This window comes from Filicampus tigris, chromosome 22 (genome assembly GCF_054856515.1).
Source record: "Filicampus tigris isolate MCC_2025a chromosome 22, RoL_Ftig_1.0, whole genome shotgun sequence".
In the NCBI taxonomy this organism is placed as follows: domain Eukaryota; kingdom Metazoa; phylum Chordata; class Actinopteri; order Syngnathiformes; family Syngnathidae; genus Filicampus; species Filicampus tigris.
In genome coordinates, this window is record NC_141238.1 from 4,803,192 (window position 1) to 4,822,204 (window position 19,013).

At 43.9% G+C, this 19,013-nt stretch overlaps 2 protein-coding genes and 1 long non-coding RNA gene across 16 annotated transcripts in view; 2 read left to right on the forward strand and 1 right to left on the reverse strand.

The window, feature by feature from the left end:
* The first annotated feature begins 353 nt into the window (after positions 1-353).
* Positions 354-13,199, forward strand: LOC147126601 (ninjurin-1-like). The gene is made up of 6 exons (XM_086022269.1): positions 354-532; positions 10,810-10,946; positions 11,096-11,175; positions 11,842-12,007; positions 12,347-12,432; positions 12,793-13,199. Exons 1-6 carry the CDS (start codon positions 437-439, stop codon positions 12,954-12,956), a joined length of 729 nt encoding a protein of 242 aa, XP_085878395.1. The 5' UTR covers positions 354-436; the 3' UTR covers positions 12,957-13,199.
* LOC147126602 (uncharacterized) lies at positions 10,691-17,616 on the reverse strand. The gene is made up of 4 exons (XR_015084728.1): positions 17,341-17,616; positions 12,902-12,970; positions 12,394-12,509; positions 10,691-10,954 (listed from the first exon to the last, which is right to left on the reverse strand). It is a non-coding gene; the product is annotated as an uncharacterized LOC147126602 (long non-coding RNA).
* Positions 13,864-19,013, forward strand: part of LOC147126603 (ELKS/Rab6-interacting/CAST family member 1-like) — a 67,925-nt gene continuing 62,775 nt past the window's right edge. For 4 of the 14 annotated variants that reach the window (XM_086022247.1, XM_086022249.1, XM_086022250.1 and 1 more), the window contains exon 1: positions 13,867-14,044. The gene's annotated coding sequence lies outside the window, so the exon portion shown is untranslated. Of the gene's footprint in view, positions 14,045-19,013 lie in introns of all 14 variants that reach the window. The other 10 variants (XM_086022251.1, XM_086022253.1, XM_086022254.1 and 7 more) reach the window with 6 other exon arrangements.

A 19,013-nucleotide genomic window follows, 5' to 3' on the forward strand; every position in this document is an offset into this window, starting at 1 on the left:
CCAACAACGAGAGAGCCATAGGGTTGCATGCAAAGGGGAGGATTGCGGACACTTCATTAGGTACAATTTAATGACATAAGACACACAAGCCACTCCAAATATTCTGTTATAAAAGCATGTTTCTAACATTTTCCTCCTCACATCTAGTTACAGAAAAAAATCCTGCCTGGTGTACCGCAGGGTTGCGTCTTAAGTACCTTTGTATTTATTGAAGATTACTACATGAAGATGGACTGAAGACACATGCAACAAGTGTGTAAAGAGAGAGCGAAGGGGTGGGGGTGCGGGGGGTGCTGAGGGGGAGACTGGGGCGAGGTGAATAAGCTAATTGTTTCTGCCACTGTGTCCTCTCCAGCTTGGCGCAATTTCCTCTCATAAGGACCTCTGCCATCGTTGTATTTTCAGTGCGCCGTGCTTGCCCGCAACAGGTCCGATTATGCAGGGACTCGGAAAGACAGAGCGCGGAGACCAAGGCCGGGACATGGACCTGACGTCGCAGAGGTCCACCATGCCGGTCGGCGGTCCCCTGCAGGTTAGTGGCTCGCTCGTCTCTTGCGACGTGACAGATGCGTCGGGGCTTTTCCGCCGAGACGCGGTATGTCGGGCCTATGTGAGAGGTGAGGATCACAGGGGCTGCCGACTGGCTCCCGGGAGGGCCCGCACAGCCCTACGCAGACTATTTTGAGGCAAAAGCCACGCCAGCGACATCAATCAAATATCAATTAGGGCCCGGGTGCCAAGGCTAATAACGCAAGCTAACAGCTACTCACGAAAGAGGGTCAAGGTGGGGTCGGCTCCGCTACCTGCCCACGTAGCAGAAATGGGTGACTCCAGTCACATGACTTGACTCAGACTTTTAGGAATTGGGACTTGGTTGGCTAAAACGTACTGAAAGTTGACTTAGATTTGAGCTACATGACTTAACAAGTCTATCTAATTTAAACAACCTGCTCAGACACAATATTTTGGACTTGCGCATAAGTGACTTCGTCCCACCTTCGCCCTGTTAGTGATCCAAAACTGTTGTATTGATCTTACACATGCACGCTCTTTCTCGCCTCACGCCTATCAAGGTCCATATTCTGTATCAGCATTGCTTGCTCCCATCATGCAACAGGCCTATCGGTTACTAGTATATTTAGCCACGCGGTGAACAAGGTGCTGTTACTCAACAGTTCCATGCATGTGTGTGAGTGAGGCTCGATGAGTGGGTGAGAAAAGTCACAGATGGGATGAGCGAGTGTCCGTGTAATTAACTCATTCACTGCCAAAAACGTTTTTAGATGTCTTTTCAGAGTCCATTCAATCCCAGGAATTTATGTATATTTTTTTCAATTAAAAAAAAAAAAAAACATTAGGGTAAATGAGGAAAATATAATGAATTAGTAAAAATGCAGAGGAGACATTTGAGTCTACATCTGCAAAAGTATTGGGACACGTGGTCGTTGCAGTGAATGAGTAAATTTGTTTCAAACAAAATACCAAGAAAAATCAAGGAAAAAATATTGACACAAAAATCAGCTTCCAGGCTCATCTAGTTAATTAATGTAGCGTTTTATGGACTCCGCATGCCAGCGGGAAGATGACGTACTATTAACAGTCAGTGAATGGTAATGTCATTTTATCTATCAGCTGGATGGCAGATGTAGTTGTGGCTTGTGAATTGAGAAGGTTCATCACTTCATCCTCCATTTAGCAGCCATGAATGCTTGCGCTGTTCATTCATCCCACTCTTTTTTTTTTTTTTTTTTTAACTAGAATTATTGCTACCTCATGCCCCGGGTCTCATATAGCCCACACATACCCAGTAGTGTACCTAAAACGGTAAAGTATGTTTTTGTAAGCTCGCAAGGTAGCCGGGTAAATATGAGGTGTATATGGCAGCAATTAAGACCACACACACACACACACACAACATAATTTCCAAAAAGATAACATCACGGCAAATGAAAGTGATCCTCTTAATTTGTTTGTGGTTTTCACGGTGGCGCGACTGCGTGGCGAATCTATTTCCAAGGTGTGAGGTCTTTGCACCTCTCGCCCACTTTCTATGTATAGTGCGGCAGCGACGGGGCGTCATGCACTGACACGGAATTAGTGGGACTTACACGGCCTTTCCAAGCATGGCAGCTTGGGTTCAAAGTAAAGAGATGTTGCATAGGAGGACCGCTGACTTCGTTACACAAGCTGCTGCAATCCAATACGGGACCTGCATTGAAAAGCTGTCCTTTACCCTTTCTAACCAATCGAAGAAGAACGAGAGAGCAATGGGCACAACAACAGCGGTAATAGTCTGGTTTCAATATCAAAGCTCGGTTTTGCCCCTAAAAGCTTCGCTGGTCTGGATACGCGATGCGCTTACGTCACATACGCACGAGTGCTTCGGTAGCCACACCGGCTAGCTAGCGACGCGTGTTGGCTAGTGGCTACCAGTGCGGCTAAAAAAGCTGCGGGGTCGCTCAAGTCGGTCATCACCTCCATGTCGGCGAATACGCTACACTTCGTACAAGTACTTCTCACGAAAGGATGACAAAGGGTGAATCACAAAAGATGGAGAAGCCGTGCTAATTGCTAAGATAAGCTTTTCAAAAAAAGTCTGGCTGGAACCGCGATAAAAGTTGAACGGCAAAATGATTTTTTTTTTTTCCAGCATTTTAGCTTTGCTAAAGCACCATACAACCCACTCTGAAATATTAAGCTTGAGCTGAAATTTATATTCGTTTGAAATTGCCCCACTGAAAATGTTTTTAGACAAGAAGATACAGTTTTCGCCTATTCACGATGTGAATTTAATAAATAAGCGATGTGGATTCTATAAACAAGGAAAGCAAATGTTCATTCATTATATTCGCCATTTGCCGTACTTTTTTTTTTTTTGGGTTTCGTCGTTTCGCACAATTGCACCTCAAAGAAAAACGTCGAACAGCATTTCTAGGAAATCACAATGTCCCATACTTCATATTTAGAGTTCAAAACCAAGGATACGACTTGTATTGCAGCCATTGAACGTTACGTGTACTTGTCATGTTGTGATGAGTAGCTCGCTAGATTTATTTTATTCATCTTCATGACGGTCGCCTTCTCTCTCTTCTCCTTCCCACTTGTCTCACCTCCCAGAATACATGGCTTACTTTTTTTTCCACATCGTGCGTGTGTGTCCCCGGCCCCTGCATGGCAACTGTCACATTCTGAGCGTGAGTGTGAGGAGCCAGAACGAGTGTGTGTGTGTGTCCACCAGGTACTGTCCTAGGCCACTTTGCGGTGTGTGTCATGTCCCCCGAGAGTGGTTAAATCCTCACATGGTTCAGGGTGTGGTCGTTATGCAAGAGATGCGTTTGTTATGGCCACCCTGTCATTTATAAATGGTGACATAACTGTTGCCGCGGCGACACGCCTGTTGAAATGTTTGTAAAATATCCTGATCCCGCTATTGTGTGCAGTGGATCGCATCATGACAAAGCGATTGCTAGATGCGAATACGCCCCCTGGTGGCTTTCAGCGGCCATCAGACTAGTTGAATCACCTGTTTTCGCTTTCATAAGAGACAGACAACCATGTGCCGTCAACGAACACTTAATCCACATGTTGACATTTCAGCTAGCTTCCTCCTCCGCGGCGACGGCAAATAGTCCATAAATTTCCAAACTTGACGCTCTCACTGCACGACTGTAAATCTGAATTTGCGCAAGTGTACCCACTAAAGTGTCCGGCGAGTCGTTTGTTTACTTTAAAGCCTGAAATAATCGTTTTTTTTTTTTTACATTGCTTTTTGTGTTCACCCTCCATCCTGCCTTTCTTCTGCTTCATCCCTCTTCTGAGTGTTTTTCTTTTCATTTCTGGAGGGGGAAATGACAGCGGATTCATGTTGAATCTCAAAAACCTTAATAGGAAGAGAGACCAGCTGGCTTCCCGTGGAGTGTTGAAAAAAAAAAAAAAAAAAAAAAGCTGCAAGCACACTGTGGCCACTTGACTCCAAACTCAAACACCAGACTTTAAAATCCAATCACCCCTTTCTAGGACTTTGCGTAATATATTTCTCTTTTCACACAGCTCATAAAACCACATAGCAGATATGGACACGCTTATCATATCCTTTAACTGCTGCTTTGTCAGACGCGTGGCCGCACATCCGCGGTATAAACATAAAAATGGACGTAAAGATACATAACATTCCAAGTAGTCACACATGGAGTTGGGACCCTCCACGCATCCACAAACAGTTGCTGAACACATTTCCCAAGTTCCCATGAGCCCCCTCGGCAAACATATGTACACAACATATTTAGAAGCCCCCCCCCCTGGGAGCAGGTCAGTGTCTGTCATTCAGAACGATCCATGTGTCCTTTGACCTCCTCAACCAAAACAAACAAAACATGTTTCCACGCAGACTCATAAAGAAAAAATATCAAGGGGGGGGGGGATGTATTTAGCGTGATGTATGTATTTGCTGTGCGCGCTGGCCAAGCCGTGCATCATTCCCGGAACCCGAGTAGAAATTAGTCGAAAGCACACTGCGAGGTTTATTTGAGCCAAAACCAAAGCGGTGCTGACAAGAGAGACATGTCTGCACTAGCTCATGTGCTTTTTCTGATGGATTCAATCTGCACGCGGGATGATCTAATGGTGTTCAGGGACATTTTAGTCTGTGATCACAGATAACGTCAATGGAACTTAACAATGGACTTCAAGGGCTTGCCTTGCATTTAGTGCTATAGAAATGCAAAGAGATGATTCTAGTATTTTGGTGACCCCATTGAGCTAACATGATTCCATTTTTGCCCGCTTGTAATCGGGATGCTCACATTCTAGTGCGGCGTTTGTGACTTTTGAGTGCGTATGGCTTTAAAAGGCAGGGCCTGGCCCGGTGAGTGACATGGGAGCCAATGAGGGAACATGCAATTGGGTGGATGTTAAATGACTCGTGTTTTTTTTACGTTTTGCATTCGTACCGTTTGTTCGAGAAAGCTTCCGTCTTTTTTTTTGGTAACCAGATTATTTGAGTGATACGATTCATCCTTGCAGCCCTGGGCAAAATATTAGAAACTCCTCTCGGTGTGATTTAGCACAGCACTGCGAGCCACAATGCATCCAGCTTCGCTCTTCCATTGGCTCTTGCGGAGTGCGCAAATGTTTGTTTTGTCAAAACACCACCTTGCACAAATGTACTGTACAATGACATAAGTTGCCATGGGTGTCAGCTACATGGTCACGTGTGACATTTTTAGTCGCATCATAAACTAAAGGCCAACACATGGTAAGAGAAAATGGGTACCAGACCGAGTAGTTATATTTGAGTTAGTAGTTACCTGGGTTTAACCTGGATTTAAAGGCGTTTACATTTGGGCCTCTTTATTGCCACAAAACAATGACCCCAACTTTGTTTTGGTTTAGTTGAAGGATATGTTGGCCCATCCAGTTTTTAATTTGTTTTAGAAAGTGACACAACACCTTAATTGTATTGTTGTCACTTGGAGACTTTGATAGATCTACAGTAGCTGAAGAATTTAGCCCCAGGGGTAGCAGATACGGGCTGAACAAAAAGGGTTCATGGATTGACCCTTGAGGGACCCCACGTCATGGCCATTCGATCAGATTCAAAACTCCCAATGGTGTATACTGTGTCAACCACTGCACTGCGATCCATTTAAGACTAGAACTGACACCGTGTTCAATCGTCTATATTTCGTTACTTTAATATAACCTGTTTCTGTACTGTCATGAGGTCGCAAACCTGATTGATAGTTTTTGAAAAGTCTGTATCTGTTCAAGAAATTGCTGCGTTGATTAAAAAACACTTTCTCGACAATCTTGTTCGATTCAATACAATCCGCCTAATTCATTAGCCTGTCTATTGAGTTTTCCTTGCATGTTAGCATTAAGCTAGCAGACTTTTGTGAGAAGCTGTGTGGTTGCATATACCTTATCCTCTTTTTATGTGTTACTTTTGCAACAAGATTCAACTGGGAATTTCAAACGCACAGCTAGGGCAGAATAGTAATGTCAGGCTGTTAAAAGCGTTATTTGAGTGGGAGCTTTTTTACGAGTATGAGTATGGACGTACAGTACTGGCACTGACACTGGCATCGATATCGGTGCATCCCCAGTAAAAAAAATGCATTCTCCCTCTACACACGCAGAGAGGAAGGAAGTGTGTGTAGTGGACCCCAAGGAAGGCCCAAGTCATGAAAGCCAGGAAGGGTGATGTCACACCTCGCAGGTTTACACTCCGCACGCACGTTTTTTTTTGTGCGAGGCAAAAAGCATCCCGAATGAGAAAGTTAAGCAAAAGCTGGAGCGTTCTGTTCTCTGCAGGAAACCTGTTCACACACCACACCTCCACCTTTAGGGCATTAAAGCATATGCAGTGTATTGCTAATTACAACGTATGTCGCACGCACACGCTTCACGCGGGAATTGTATTCGCGTCCCACCCAGTTACAACCATTATGTCCGGACTTGTTTGCTGTGGATACATACGCTAACGTGAGTAATTGGGATCGCAATGTCCCCGCAATTAGATTTGATTCACGTTCTTTTAAGTCGTCCCAAAAATAAAGGGACGATTATCATTCACTTGCAGTTCCATTACGGATAGTTAGCGACTGCCCAAAAACAACTGAATTGAGCAATATACCAGAGTATACCACAGCATGGCAGTTAAGCGTTGTACTCCTCAATACAATGTATTTCTCCTTACACAATTTCTATATGTCATTGTCTATTGGAATCACATTGGCCAAGTTCAACGACGAGCGTATTTGCGAAGTTTATTTGCAGCCCAAAGAAGCACGAGGAATTCCAGCTATTGCGCCGACAAAAGGCGTGCTTGAAATCCGTGCGTGCTCTCCAAACACGCCTCGGCCGTCATAAAAACTACTAGCAAACGCTCAACAATGACTAGTACATTTTTACAGCGCTGCAAATCATGCCGCAGGGGACGCTGGGCCCTCTGTCGAACATGCCATTGTGGCGAGAACATGTGTAGTTCCTCTGAGCGGCGCGTTGCATGATTTGCTGTCATGTATATGCTGGGATGCAATAAAGCTATACTTAGACTCATTTAATAGAAGGAAGATGGACTAAATATGTGCTTTTTACTAGAGGTCACTAAAGATATTGAATTACAGGCTTAGAGTCATGTAAAACTGTACATGAATAAATAGATATTGTAGATATGGAATGTGAACAGTAGCAAAAATAGCAACATTGTATGTATCATATAAATGTCTATATCAAGTAGACATTTTAACTATCAGCAATGATAAGTGACTGTCTAAAATTGGTTCAAATACTACAACTTAAAAGACTACTTTTTTTCTCAATTGGTAGTCACGAGTCTGAGGACGTAAAGATAATGTGGGGTTCCACAAGGGTCAATCCTTGGACCTCTTTTAGTTAATACCCGGCGTGCATACTTCTCATTCTGCACCACTCATCGCTTCTCCTCCAGCCAGGACATTTTTCTTGTACATGTTTCCATTGTTGCCATGACACTGTGTACTGTATATGGCGCAAGTGTGGATGGATGATTGCATCTTGGCACCGCCCACTTGGCACGCACCTGCACACATACATATGCAGCGCACATGTACGGGGGACGTCAGGCAGGCATGCCGGATGATGGTATCGCGGCCTGGAGCTGACGTCACCTCCTTACGCAACGCACTCGACATCCTGACGGCGGAAGAAAACCAGGAGTTTGGTGTCTGGACACACGCGCACACAAAACACACAATTCAAGTCCTTTTGCTTGCAACTCAGGATCCACCCTCAAGTATCAAGTACCCAAGTACCGTAAAAAGTACGGGTACAAACTAGCAATATCAGCAATGACACTTTAACAATATAAGCAGGCTGTTCAAGCAAATAATGCAAAATTTGGGATTAATTGTCATTTTATGTGTGATGGAATTTGGTCCAGTATCATAAAATGTTTGGGTTTCTATTAGTCCGGCTCGTTTAATAATAGACTGTCCATTTATATAAAGGTACCCGGTCCTAAAAATGACATGTGGGTCCACTCACTCAGCACATAAAAACTTTTGGGATACATCTTATTTAAGATTGTTGGCACAGGAAGCACATTCCAAGCACCAGAAGCACACGTGGCCCTTTAAGCAGGTTTTTTTTTTTTTTTTTTTTTTTTGCGTTTTCTGATAATTAAGACAGTAGGTTGACATTTGGCCTCGGGGCAAAGATCAAAGTTCGCCCACTCCTTGGTTGCGAGGCTAACTAACGTGTGTCATGCGGACTTGACACCAGTCAGGTTCTATAAAAATGACTTGTATAGTGTTCGGGGGGGGTGGGGGGGGGGGTGGAAGCACTGCAGATGGAGTGATGGAAGGACAAACACATTAAAAATAAAGTTACTCCACTCCTTGCTGGAGGTCCCCCACTATTGGCTATTAAAGCAACCAATCAGAGTGCAGGGGAGGAGCACTTCCTGTGAGGTACGGGGTGACGTCCCATGTGGTCTTTCCTATGTTTGTAAATGTGTGTTGCAATTTAAAGTGTAAAAGCTGGCACGTACGGTGTCCAGTGTCCTTGTGCAAGTAATGGGTTAGGTATGTTTTTAATGTGTGTGTGTGTGTGGAGTCAGCTTTGGCTGTGAGCTTGTACTTATACGGGCCCCGTGTTTTTGCAGATCGCTGCTTTTTAGGGATGTGCGGCTTTTACGAGGACTCTGGATTTCTAGGAAGAATTCCGTGTATAAACACACACACTGGGCTCACGAGTAAATAGATTTCCCAGTCCAAGGCGACGCCAGCCCTTCTCAGCTGCGAGAGTGACAAAACATCTGCAGACATTATATGGCGGATCAAATAAACGGACGGTTGTCTGTGAATATTTACGATCTGCTCATGGAATAGCGGTCACATTGCCCTTAATCCAAAGAACTTTTTGGTGCCTAAGTGTGCGAGACAGGGCGTTGATTTTTTGGCTACCACCTGCCACGGCTGTGAGTAATCATCTGTGAGCCACACTGTACCTGGCAGGCCAAACTCAGGGTAAAACAACAAAGGCGACACGTGTAAATCGGGATAAAGGCACATCGGGTTGTAACATTTGAAGTTGTTCAATAAACGCACATGTACGTGTAGCCTATGTGCAGCCATCGTAGGACATTCCAGTGTTTCGCTTATGCGTGTGTGTTGGCCGCCTGTCCAAAGCTGAAGTTGATGGAGTGAGACCACAAGACTCCTGAGAGGGGAGGTGATGGACGCGGGCCAGCACATATACATTCTATACATACTTGAACCACTGGCTGCTTTTTGTCCTGTCTCTTTTCATTACCATTTCTTTGGTCTTAAAAACATGGACAATTTGCATACTGGGTAAACTAAATGTTTATAGCATAGCTGCCTTACAATTCTAGGAATGGCTGCATTTCTTGGAGATTTTCCAGATTTGGTTCAAACCGGGGTGTAACTTACATCGTAAAGGGGGGGTGAAAATAAGACTCCAGCACTTTTTTTTTTTTTTTTTTTTACACATTTCTTGTATTTGATGACATTTTCCTAGAAAATAGTCAAGAGCTGCCCTGTCTAGAGGAAATGTGTCAGCTGGATTTAGGTGCAAAAAGGAAGTCAGCGCCGTATTAGTAATCATCAGCCCTGGTTACTGGAAGCACTTTCACTATCAACACTTAAAAAACTGATTATTTACTGGATATACTTACAAAAACTATAAATAGTCATGTTCACTACTCTGCTCCATTGTGTGTTATGGTTTCAGCTCATCAATTTCCTTTTTAGTGTGCATGGTAAACCAAGTTGCGGCATGGTACTAAATTATAGTGTCACATAAAAACAGCGAAGGGGTAAAAATAAAAAGCAACAGTGCTGCGAATAAGTGCCGTGTTTATTTTGGATTTTCAGAGCAGTGAGTTCATAAAGAAGTAAAATCTCGCCTTTTGTGGGGCTGACGCTTTATAGGCCATTTACTGGATATATCTTCTTAAACACATCTTTATTTGTGTGCACGACGACAGAGGTCCCGAGTAAAATGATCCATTTGTGGACAGAATGTTTGCCTCTGCAGCCAAAATGTTGAGTAGTTCAGGATGTGCATCAGCAGACAAACTACTACAGAAGAAAACGGGCCTCATCGGTCATTGTTATGTGTGGTTACGTAATAATATGTCATATGTTTTTCTTGAAAGTCATGCACATTCTGTTCCTTACCTCGTATTTCCTGACTTACACATACAATTTGCACATTCAAATATGGGAACATTGAAAGTACCTACATAATTACTAATATACCAGTACCGCTTCTTTTCATACCCAAGCAATTACATTTGAATAGTTGCCACTTTATATTTTAATCATTGTTCATAAACATAATATTTTTTCTTGAAACATGGCATAGGTTTCACTCAAATATAACACTTTTTAGAGTTAAAAAAAAAACACACACACAACTAAAATGTCCTGTTGTACACGCAAGACAATGCAGCCCTCTTGTGGCTGCTTTTATACTGCAGCAACATGACTTCTTGTTTCTGGTCACAGTATCTTGGGCAATGCTGTCCTCATCTGGCAGCTTTTATATTACTTGGGCCAGATTCTGCAAGTTTATCTTAGGCCACTAATGCCCACCTTTGGTCACTTACCGTCATTTCCCGTGAATAATACGCATTTTTTGCCCCCCCCCCACCCTTACCTTTTCTTTGAGGTTTTGGGCAGCATACTGTGCAAGAACGTCTTATACACGGGAAATTACAGTACATATATTATTTAATTCAGTTTAGCTTTTTGATTATATTATTTTCATAATCTATGTTTTTTGTTTTTTTTTTTACCATAGGGTGGTTCGTCCTCTAACCTGAACATGAACCTGTACGCCACCAAGAAGACTGCAGCCGAGGGCATGCTGGACATTGCTCTCTTCCTGGCGAACATCACACACATGAAGACGGTCATCGAGCAGGGGGCGGGATACAGGTGCGGACCTAGAAGCAATTCAATCATAAGTCAATTACATGCTCCACTTCATGCCCTAAGTCAACTTGGATAGGCGTCGATAAATGGATAGGCGTTCCTAATAAAGTGGCTAGTGTACGTATAAATGTGACTTTCGCTCATCATTTCAGGTACTACGCAGCCGTCCTGACTCTCATCTCCTTCTCACTGGCTCTCCAGATAGTCGCCGGGATCCTGATCATCATCATTGGTGAGGCATTATCATTAATGACGTCAAATCCATCCACCATGTTAACATACTAAAACACTGACACCTGTAACATGCATTCATGGAAGGCCACAATTTAAAATATCCTTCAAAAAAACAAAAAAAAAAAATCGCTGGCGATGCTATTTAGAGATCTCTACATCTTGCTGTAGCTCGGCGAGACCTCAACGACGAGGCCAACCACAAGCGCCTGGACAGCCTCAACAACAGCGCCACCGTCGCCATCTTCCTCGTCTTCGTTACCAACATCTTCATCTCTGTCTTTGGGATGGAGCGCACAGGCCTCTTTGCCAGGATGCACTTTTAAGCCCCATGGAGAAACCTTTTAGGGGCAAATTTAATGCACTAATCACTATTAATGCTATGCTGTAGTTGTTTTTAATATGACAGGATAGTACCAATCGACCTTGGTGTGTGTGTGGCGCGCAGGCTCCCTCTAGTGGTGCGCAAGGAATCGCTGACATTAATGTTGCAGTTGTTTTAGTAAAAATTAAACATACCTTTTAGGAATAAAACCTCTGCCTTGTCTTTTATGAGCTCTAACTACTGTAAATTAATGTTGTTGCAATAAAAAGCTTGCCAACCTATGCAATAGACCAACCACATGCATGTGTGTGTGTGTGTGTGCGTGTGTGTGTGTGTGTACAGCTCGTGTCGAGCTGACCCTGCTCCCCTCATACCAGCGGCTCTTAAACTTCCTCAACAATCTGACCACGGGCATCGTCTTCCTCACCTTGCTCATCAACGTCATCAAGTCCGCTTTCGGCACGCAACGCAGCTGTCTGCTGCGATGGATGTTTCAGCGTTTTGTACTATGAATTTAAAATGTGCTTGTTAGAAAAAAAAATAAAATAAAAAAATACAGGGCCTTTTGAGAGGTACTTTTGCAGTCTTCTTGATGACACTAGAGGGCGCCACAGCACTGAATTTAATTTACAGTTGCCAAATTACATTCAAAAGTTACATACATAGAACATATCGACGGCGTTGGTTCGTTCTAACCACATTGTACATTATAAGTGCAAAACAACGGGCTGTGTATACATGGAATACGTGAACGCGTGTATGCATGCACCCTCCGTCTGTCCCCCTGCGTGCGAGATGTTTGAACCATGTGCGCTTGTGTGTCTGTCCCTGCATGTGCGCATTGCAGCACGCAGGGACCTGAACGTGCTGTCCAATCAGAGACGGCTGGACTACCTGAACAACGTAGCGACCGGCGTCATCTTCGTAACCACGGTGATCAACTTCTTCATCAGCTTCTTCGGGTCCAAGAGGACGGGCTTCTTCCGTTGGCTGCTCGCTCGGCTGCACTTCTGAAAAAAAAAAAAAAAAAAACCCACATATGATAATTACATAAATTACAATTAAAAAAAAAAAATCATGCTTTTGTGTAATCATATTAATACACCTAGATGTCTTTAACCAGCTTATTTGCAAACATGCATTTCCACTATACTAATTTCACGTGGATGTGTTTTATAAGGTGCATTTTGGCCTCTTTGCAAGTGTTTTTCAGCTGGCAAATGATGAATAAATGTATGGATAAAACAGATGTGTGTTTTCTGCATGTGTCTTTGGTGTACGTGTGTGTCACAGGGCGCCGGGATGTGAATAACTCCACCCTTCAAAAGCGCCTGGACTACTTGAACAATGTAACCACCGTCATAGTGTTCATCACTACGGTGCTCAACTTATTCATCAGCACCTTTGGCATGCAGCGCACAGGACACTTCCCGTGGTTGATGATGCGCATTCACTGACTTTCTCTACCAACCTACAAGAGAGAAAAGAAGACAATGGGAAGCAGTGTTGTTGTCACTAACAAATTGTATTTCAAGCTAAACTATTAATTGTTCATGAGTTTAGGCGGGATGTTAAGTTGTGGTCTTATTTTATTCATACTATTAAAATAACATACCATTGTATGGCATTTTCAAAATGAAATCAAATGCCAATCAATTTTGTGTTGTCAGACTTAATGAAATAAATGATTAATAATCAGGTATTGTTGATATTGGAGTTAAAAAGAAAAAAGTAGGCCAAAGACACGTTGCAATGGGAGAGGGGAGCTCTGGGTGCAAATCTTTGTGCAAGGCGAACTTTAGCCAGCAGACTATATATACTGCAGCTGTCTGACTGACTGGCGCCCAGGGAACTGGGACACTGCGTGTGTGTTTTTGCCTCTGTGTGTGTGAGTGTGTATAAGGTCAGTGGGTGTCAAAGTTAGAAGGATCTCTTTGAGTGACGTGGAACTGTCTGGGAAAGAGATGAGTGAGCAGCTGATAGCAACTCATTCAATTTAAATGCAATATGCTAACTACAGTGTAATACTTTAGTTACCTCTGATTAAGTGCCCTTACATTAAAATATATGAAAAAAAAAGACAGATTTATCAGAGGGCATCATTATGTGAGGACAAAAGGCCAATGGTGTTGTTACATTACCTTATTTTCATGATGAATCAAAATGAAAACTTAAACCGAGTACATACAATGTCGCGCGCTGTGAGGGCTAGCAAAACAGCTACTTTTTCTGTATATACTACGCTAGCTGTCAAGAGGGGCGGGGCTACGTCGCGAGGACGCGCTCCTGCGTGGTGGCGTCACGAGGGCGTCCGCGGCGCGCAGTGGGGAAGCCGCTTCGCCGCCTGTGGAGGAGCTGGCAGTATTAGGGGGGGGGGCGAGAAACAAGGGGGCCGGGAAAGACGCCTTCAGACGGGGGCTAGCGAGCGGAAAGAGGGCGCAGGACGGTGTGATCACGTCGCCGAACGTCCACGGGAGCTCCGAGAGTCGCGGGATAATCTTGGAGCGCCTTTCCGACTGTCCATCTTGGAGCTTATTTCGCAACCGTGAGTAGTGGAAGTTAGCTGTCAGTCTGAGCCAGCGATCTTGGGATGTTGTTATTTGGCGGATTTGGGGTTTTGTGCAATTCCATTTGTGTATGCAATTGTTAAAAATGTGAACAGTGTGTGCACTGATCCTGCGTGTCTGTGTGCGCTACCCTTCACGGGCAGGAACATCAGCGATAACATCATTAAAATTTGATGGCTAGTGAGCCGAAGCACTTTCAGCTTGAGCAAGCGTGTTTGGGGACACTTTGGGGTTGACTCGCATCCTTGTTACTTAGCCTAGCATGCACATTCTCATGATTTAACGGTCTACAAAGTAGCTATTGTAATAGACATTGAAAAAAAAAAAAGATGGCGATACTGCAACATCGATACTACTTTGCCAGCCTGACATAACTCACGGCAGGTGACGTACGAGCCGTGTCAGCCTTGCGGGGATACTTTAATGCAAACACACATGACGACACTTTGTTAGCCGACTTTGCTCAGCAAAAATATTGATGACCTTTTCTCGCTAGTTGCGATGTGACTACCTAAAAAAAAAAAAGTGGTTTTCCTGTAAAAACTCAGAACTTTCCAAATCTTTGCATCGCTCTCAAAACAGCGTGAGCCATCTTTGTATCGGCACAAAGCCTCAAAAGTGCAAACACTCGTCGTCTGTGTCCAGATGATAACACATTTGCAAGGCAAATGGAGTGTGAATCTGAATCGTGTTGACGCGGGCGGGGAGGTGAAATCTGCTGCCCCGCGTTGTTGTGCAACGCTCAGTGGGAGAGAACGCGAGAATGAGAGGAAAAGGACGCTGTGATTTCCTCCCACAGCTCCATGTCTTTGCCCCTCCTACAGGAACGCCGAGCCAGGCAACCTGCTTCCTTCCCGCAGATTACTGTAAACACTTTCTGCTTGAATGATTGAACGGTAGAAAGGCTTTTTTTTTTTTTTTTTAAACCTCCATTCTCCTTAGCGGCCTTGACAAATCGAGTGTCAGTTTTTAACCTCCACGCTCCCCTTTCTTGCACCTTGTTTGTTATTTATCACACGCTTTGATTGGTTTGTCAGGAGAGGGATTTATTGGTGTCCAGGCCGTGTTTCACTTCACCTTTATTTAGCCTGGCAACTCCTCACTGGACTCCTTTTCAAGCCTGTGGGAAACTACAGCTCCCATTTTATGTTCATTGACAGCTCATCTTTTTATTTGATGTTGTTTTCCCTACAGCCTCCATCGCAGGTTAATTTCCGAGCCGGAGCCGATGCTATCTGCCGTTTATCAGCGTTGCGCTTCCCCATTGCCTGGATTTGTATGCGTCTTATCTGCACCTTGCGAGGGTGAAGTTACAGGTCGTCATGGCCGCCGAGGACGATATCTCGCTCAGACATGTCACGCTTAAACGCGTTATTCACCCTCGCGCACAGTGTCATATTGTGTTCGCTTCGAGTCTGGAGGGATTAGGATAAAACGTTATCAGAAAAATGTAGAACTTTGGCCCCATACTTTAGCATAAATCCCCATTTTAGATTTGAAAGTTTTAGGGGTTGAATCCCCATATCATAAGCTATATCTTGATTTCAATGAATTTTTTGGGGGTCCTCGTGCAAACTGTTTTCTTCCTCAAGCGTGGTACATTGTGATTTCCAAAGAATGTTGGAGAAGTGGCCATTTTGAAACACTCAGATTTATAGAAACGGGACTATACTTGTTGTCATTATGGCCGTTGTTGTTGTCCTTTTGTCCCTTTTGACTTGACTTAAAGCGGAAGTCAACCCAAACATATTTTTTTTCAAGAATATGTTCCCAGCGGGCCCACTAGAACACGGCCTTCTGATTCATTTTGCGTTTTGTGGAATATAAATTAAGCAGCAAAACGCACTCGTTTTTAGCCATCCTGGGGGGTCGGGGCGGCCATTTTGTCATTTCTGCTAGCCATCTCGGGGGGCGGCCATTTTGCCATTTCTGTCGACTGAAAATGACATCACAACTACTCAGCGCTCAGGTAACGACCAATCACGGCTCAGCTTCAGAAAACAAAATGGCCACCCCCAGAGATGGCTAAAAACGAGTGGATTAACTCTTATTCCACAAAAGCTGTATTTATCAGAATGCCTTGTTTCAACTAGTAGGCTTGCATAGAACATATTGGAAAAAAATATGTTTGGGTTGATTTCCACTTTAAAGTGTTTCATATTGATATTTATTCGTCCCTATCTTGTTAGATCATTGTTGATAACTATTATGAGAAATAATGATCATGATACGTGTCGAAATCACCAAGCAGCCTGCCCGCATTGCATTTAGCAGAACCTTTTTAGGGAAGTGAGTTTGAAAGTATAGGTTGACTCACTTAGTGCGTTTGTGTGGTATTTATGCTGTATTGTGTGGAGTGATTGACGGAGGCGTGTTTGCCCTATAAATAGAACGTGCTCAACACCTCGGGATTGCCGGGGGAAAGACGGAAGGGAATGCAGAGGAAGTGGTAGCATCGGGGAGACGACACCATCCTCGCACTTGGCATTCAACCCCGGAGACTCCTCACGGGCGAGTGTGATATTCTAAGAGTTTATGAGGTCTGTGACAACAGGGCGGGTGCGGAGGAAAGCATATGGCAGCAGGAGAGTGAATTGTCATTAAATAAGTGCATTCATAAAAAAGAAGTTGGGATTCTCATGCGATTGCGGGGAAAGAAAGTAAGTGGCAGTGAGCCGCAAAATGGATGTCGTGAGAGCAGCAGTTCATCAAGGTCGAGTTCATGCACGTCTTCTGGAGTCTTGCCAACTTTAATACATTTTAGTAAATACTTTCAGCAGGGCAATGTTTCGTTGCGTTTTCATTTAAGTTGAACAACCTCGTTCTAATTCACGTCTCTCTCTTTTCCGTCTTCGCTCCTGAAATGCGCCGTCGCAAACCTGTTGCGTAATGGTTTGCTGCTATGCTTTCATTTTGAAGGCCAGAGAAGAGGGGAAGTGTTGAAAACGAATAAATAAGTAACTTGATGCGATGCGGACGACTCATTGCCGTCTGTTGGACCCACGTAATTATACAATACGACAAAACCAACCCTAAAAGGAACAAATACTTAAGCAGGATAAAAATAAATACCCACAACACAATATTGCAGCGTGTGAGAAAAATAATAAATACAAAATAATATATGCAAAAATGAAAATGTCAATTGGCAACTAAATCATATGTTACACTTGCATTGAGAGCCCCGGCGGAAACGCTGCGCGCCATCGGTCTGCACGTAGGGGAGAAGAAAAGGAAGGAGAAGAAGAATGAGACGAAGACGAAGTGTTATTACCTTGGCTAATGCTAACTGCTATCTCGGTTGACAGTTCAACGGCTGTTAACAAGTCAACGTTCTCACCATTATCCAACCATTTTTGCTCGGCTCCGGCAGCTATTGGAAGCTGGCTGTGTGGTCAACCTCGCGCCGGTCCGATTACACATTGTAACATTGGAAATATGCGACCAGAAAATCTCACGTTGGGTCTAACTGGCGACCACAGCGTTCTGCTAGTAGGACTACATTTCCCATGATTCATAGACACGAAAGCAGGAAGTAGGTCTAGTTCTGGCCTGACGAAAACAGACGCCTCCGACCAATTAGATGCGGATGAGAATGAAAACATGAATGTGAAAGTTGAAGGAATTTAACTTTACGTTTACAGAAACACTCAAATGCTAGAGAATGCCAAAGTCCTCTCAACTGAAGTCAAGAGAAGTGGATTACAGACTTTTGATTTTCACATACTGGTTAAGTGTTGAGTCACTGAGTGAGGTTGAGCAAACCCTGATGTATCTATTTGCCTCTATTTCTGACTCTTGGCTTTCAGTCATCAAGAATGCCGCTGTAGGCTCCTTCGCCGCAAAGCTACTGCAGTAACTGGAAAATAGAATTAAAGCGTGTAGTTTTTGCCCACGACTACATGCATTTCAATGTGTTACGTCTACTGTAGAAAATCCCTACATTGCACATTTGAAAGAATTTCGTGTAGTCGGTCGAGGAGTGTTTTGCAGATGTTTCACTTGGCAGCACCGCGTTGTTTTTTCAGATGATTGCCTCGCCTGTAGCAGATGTGTCTCGGGCATGTGAGCTTTTGCTTCGGCTCATGATGCATCACAAGTTGCGTCCAAATGTCTGTTGTGCTGATACTTCTAACTTTGTCTCAAAAGTATGCCTGATGAATGATTCATTTGCCTTTAACCTAATGTAAGCCTAACCTATAAAACCACAACATTTATGTAAAACTAAATCTGATATTGTTCTTTGTATTGCGTTTGTTGAAAAAATAAATGGGAAGGGTACCTTGAAAAATAATTGCATATTAAATCACAATATTGAGAGGGGAAAAAAAAATCATCTGATTATTTTTCAAAATCGTTCAGCCGTACTAATGAGTAATGTGACCGTGGACTAATGTACTCAACCACGTGAAAATCACTAGCAGCATCCATGAGGCATTAAAGTGTCAATGTGCGTCACAGTAAGCAAATAGGATATTATCTACATGTCAGCAAGCCCCCACTACACATACACACACTTCAAACAAAACATCTCAGTGTGTGTTATTACTAACATGGCCACTGAGCAGTTCATGCACAAAGTACGTGCATCTGTCAACTTAATACCTTCCCCTCCACAGAACTAAACCGTCTCCGCGCTTTCACTTGATTGGCTGAGTACAGAATATGTGTGTGTGTGTGCCAGGCCTTATCCAGGTGTGTGTTCGCGGCCCCGAGGGGGGAAGCGGCGCAGATGGTTTTCCCCACTTCTGTGGAACGCACGCGGCCGCGACTGACTGGCTGCGAGTTCGCGCGGCGCCGGCCAAAGATCAGCGCAGTTGGAAGCATGCGTTGCTCACGCGGCTTCAGGGCTGCGGAATTTTACGTGGGAGGCCAACTCATGGGATGTGCTCGAATGTGAGCTGATGTGTCAATCAAAACTAAGCATTATTGTGTTTGTCACGGCTT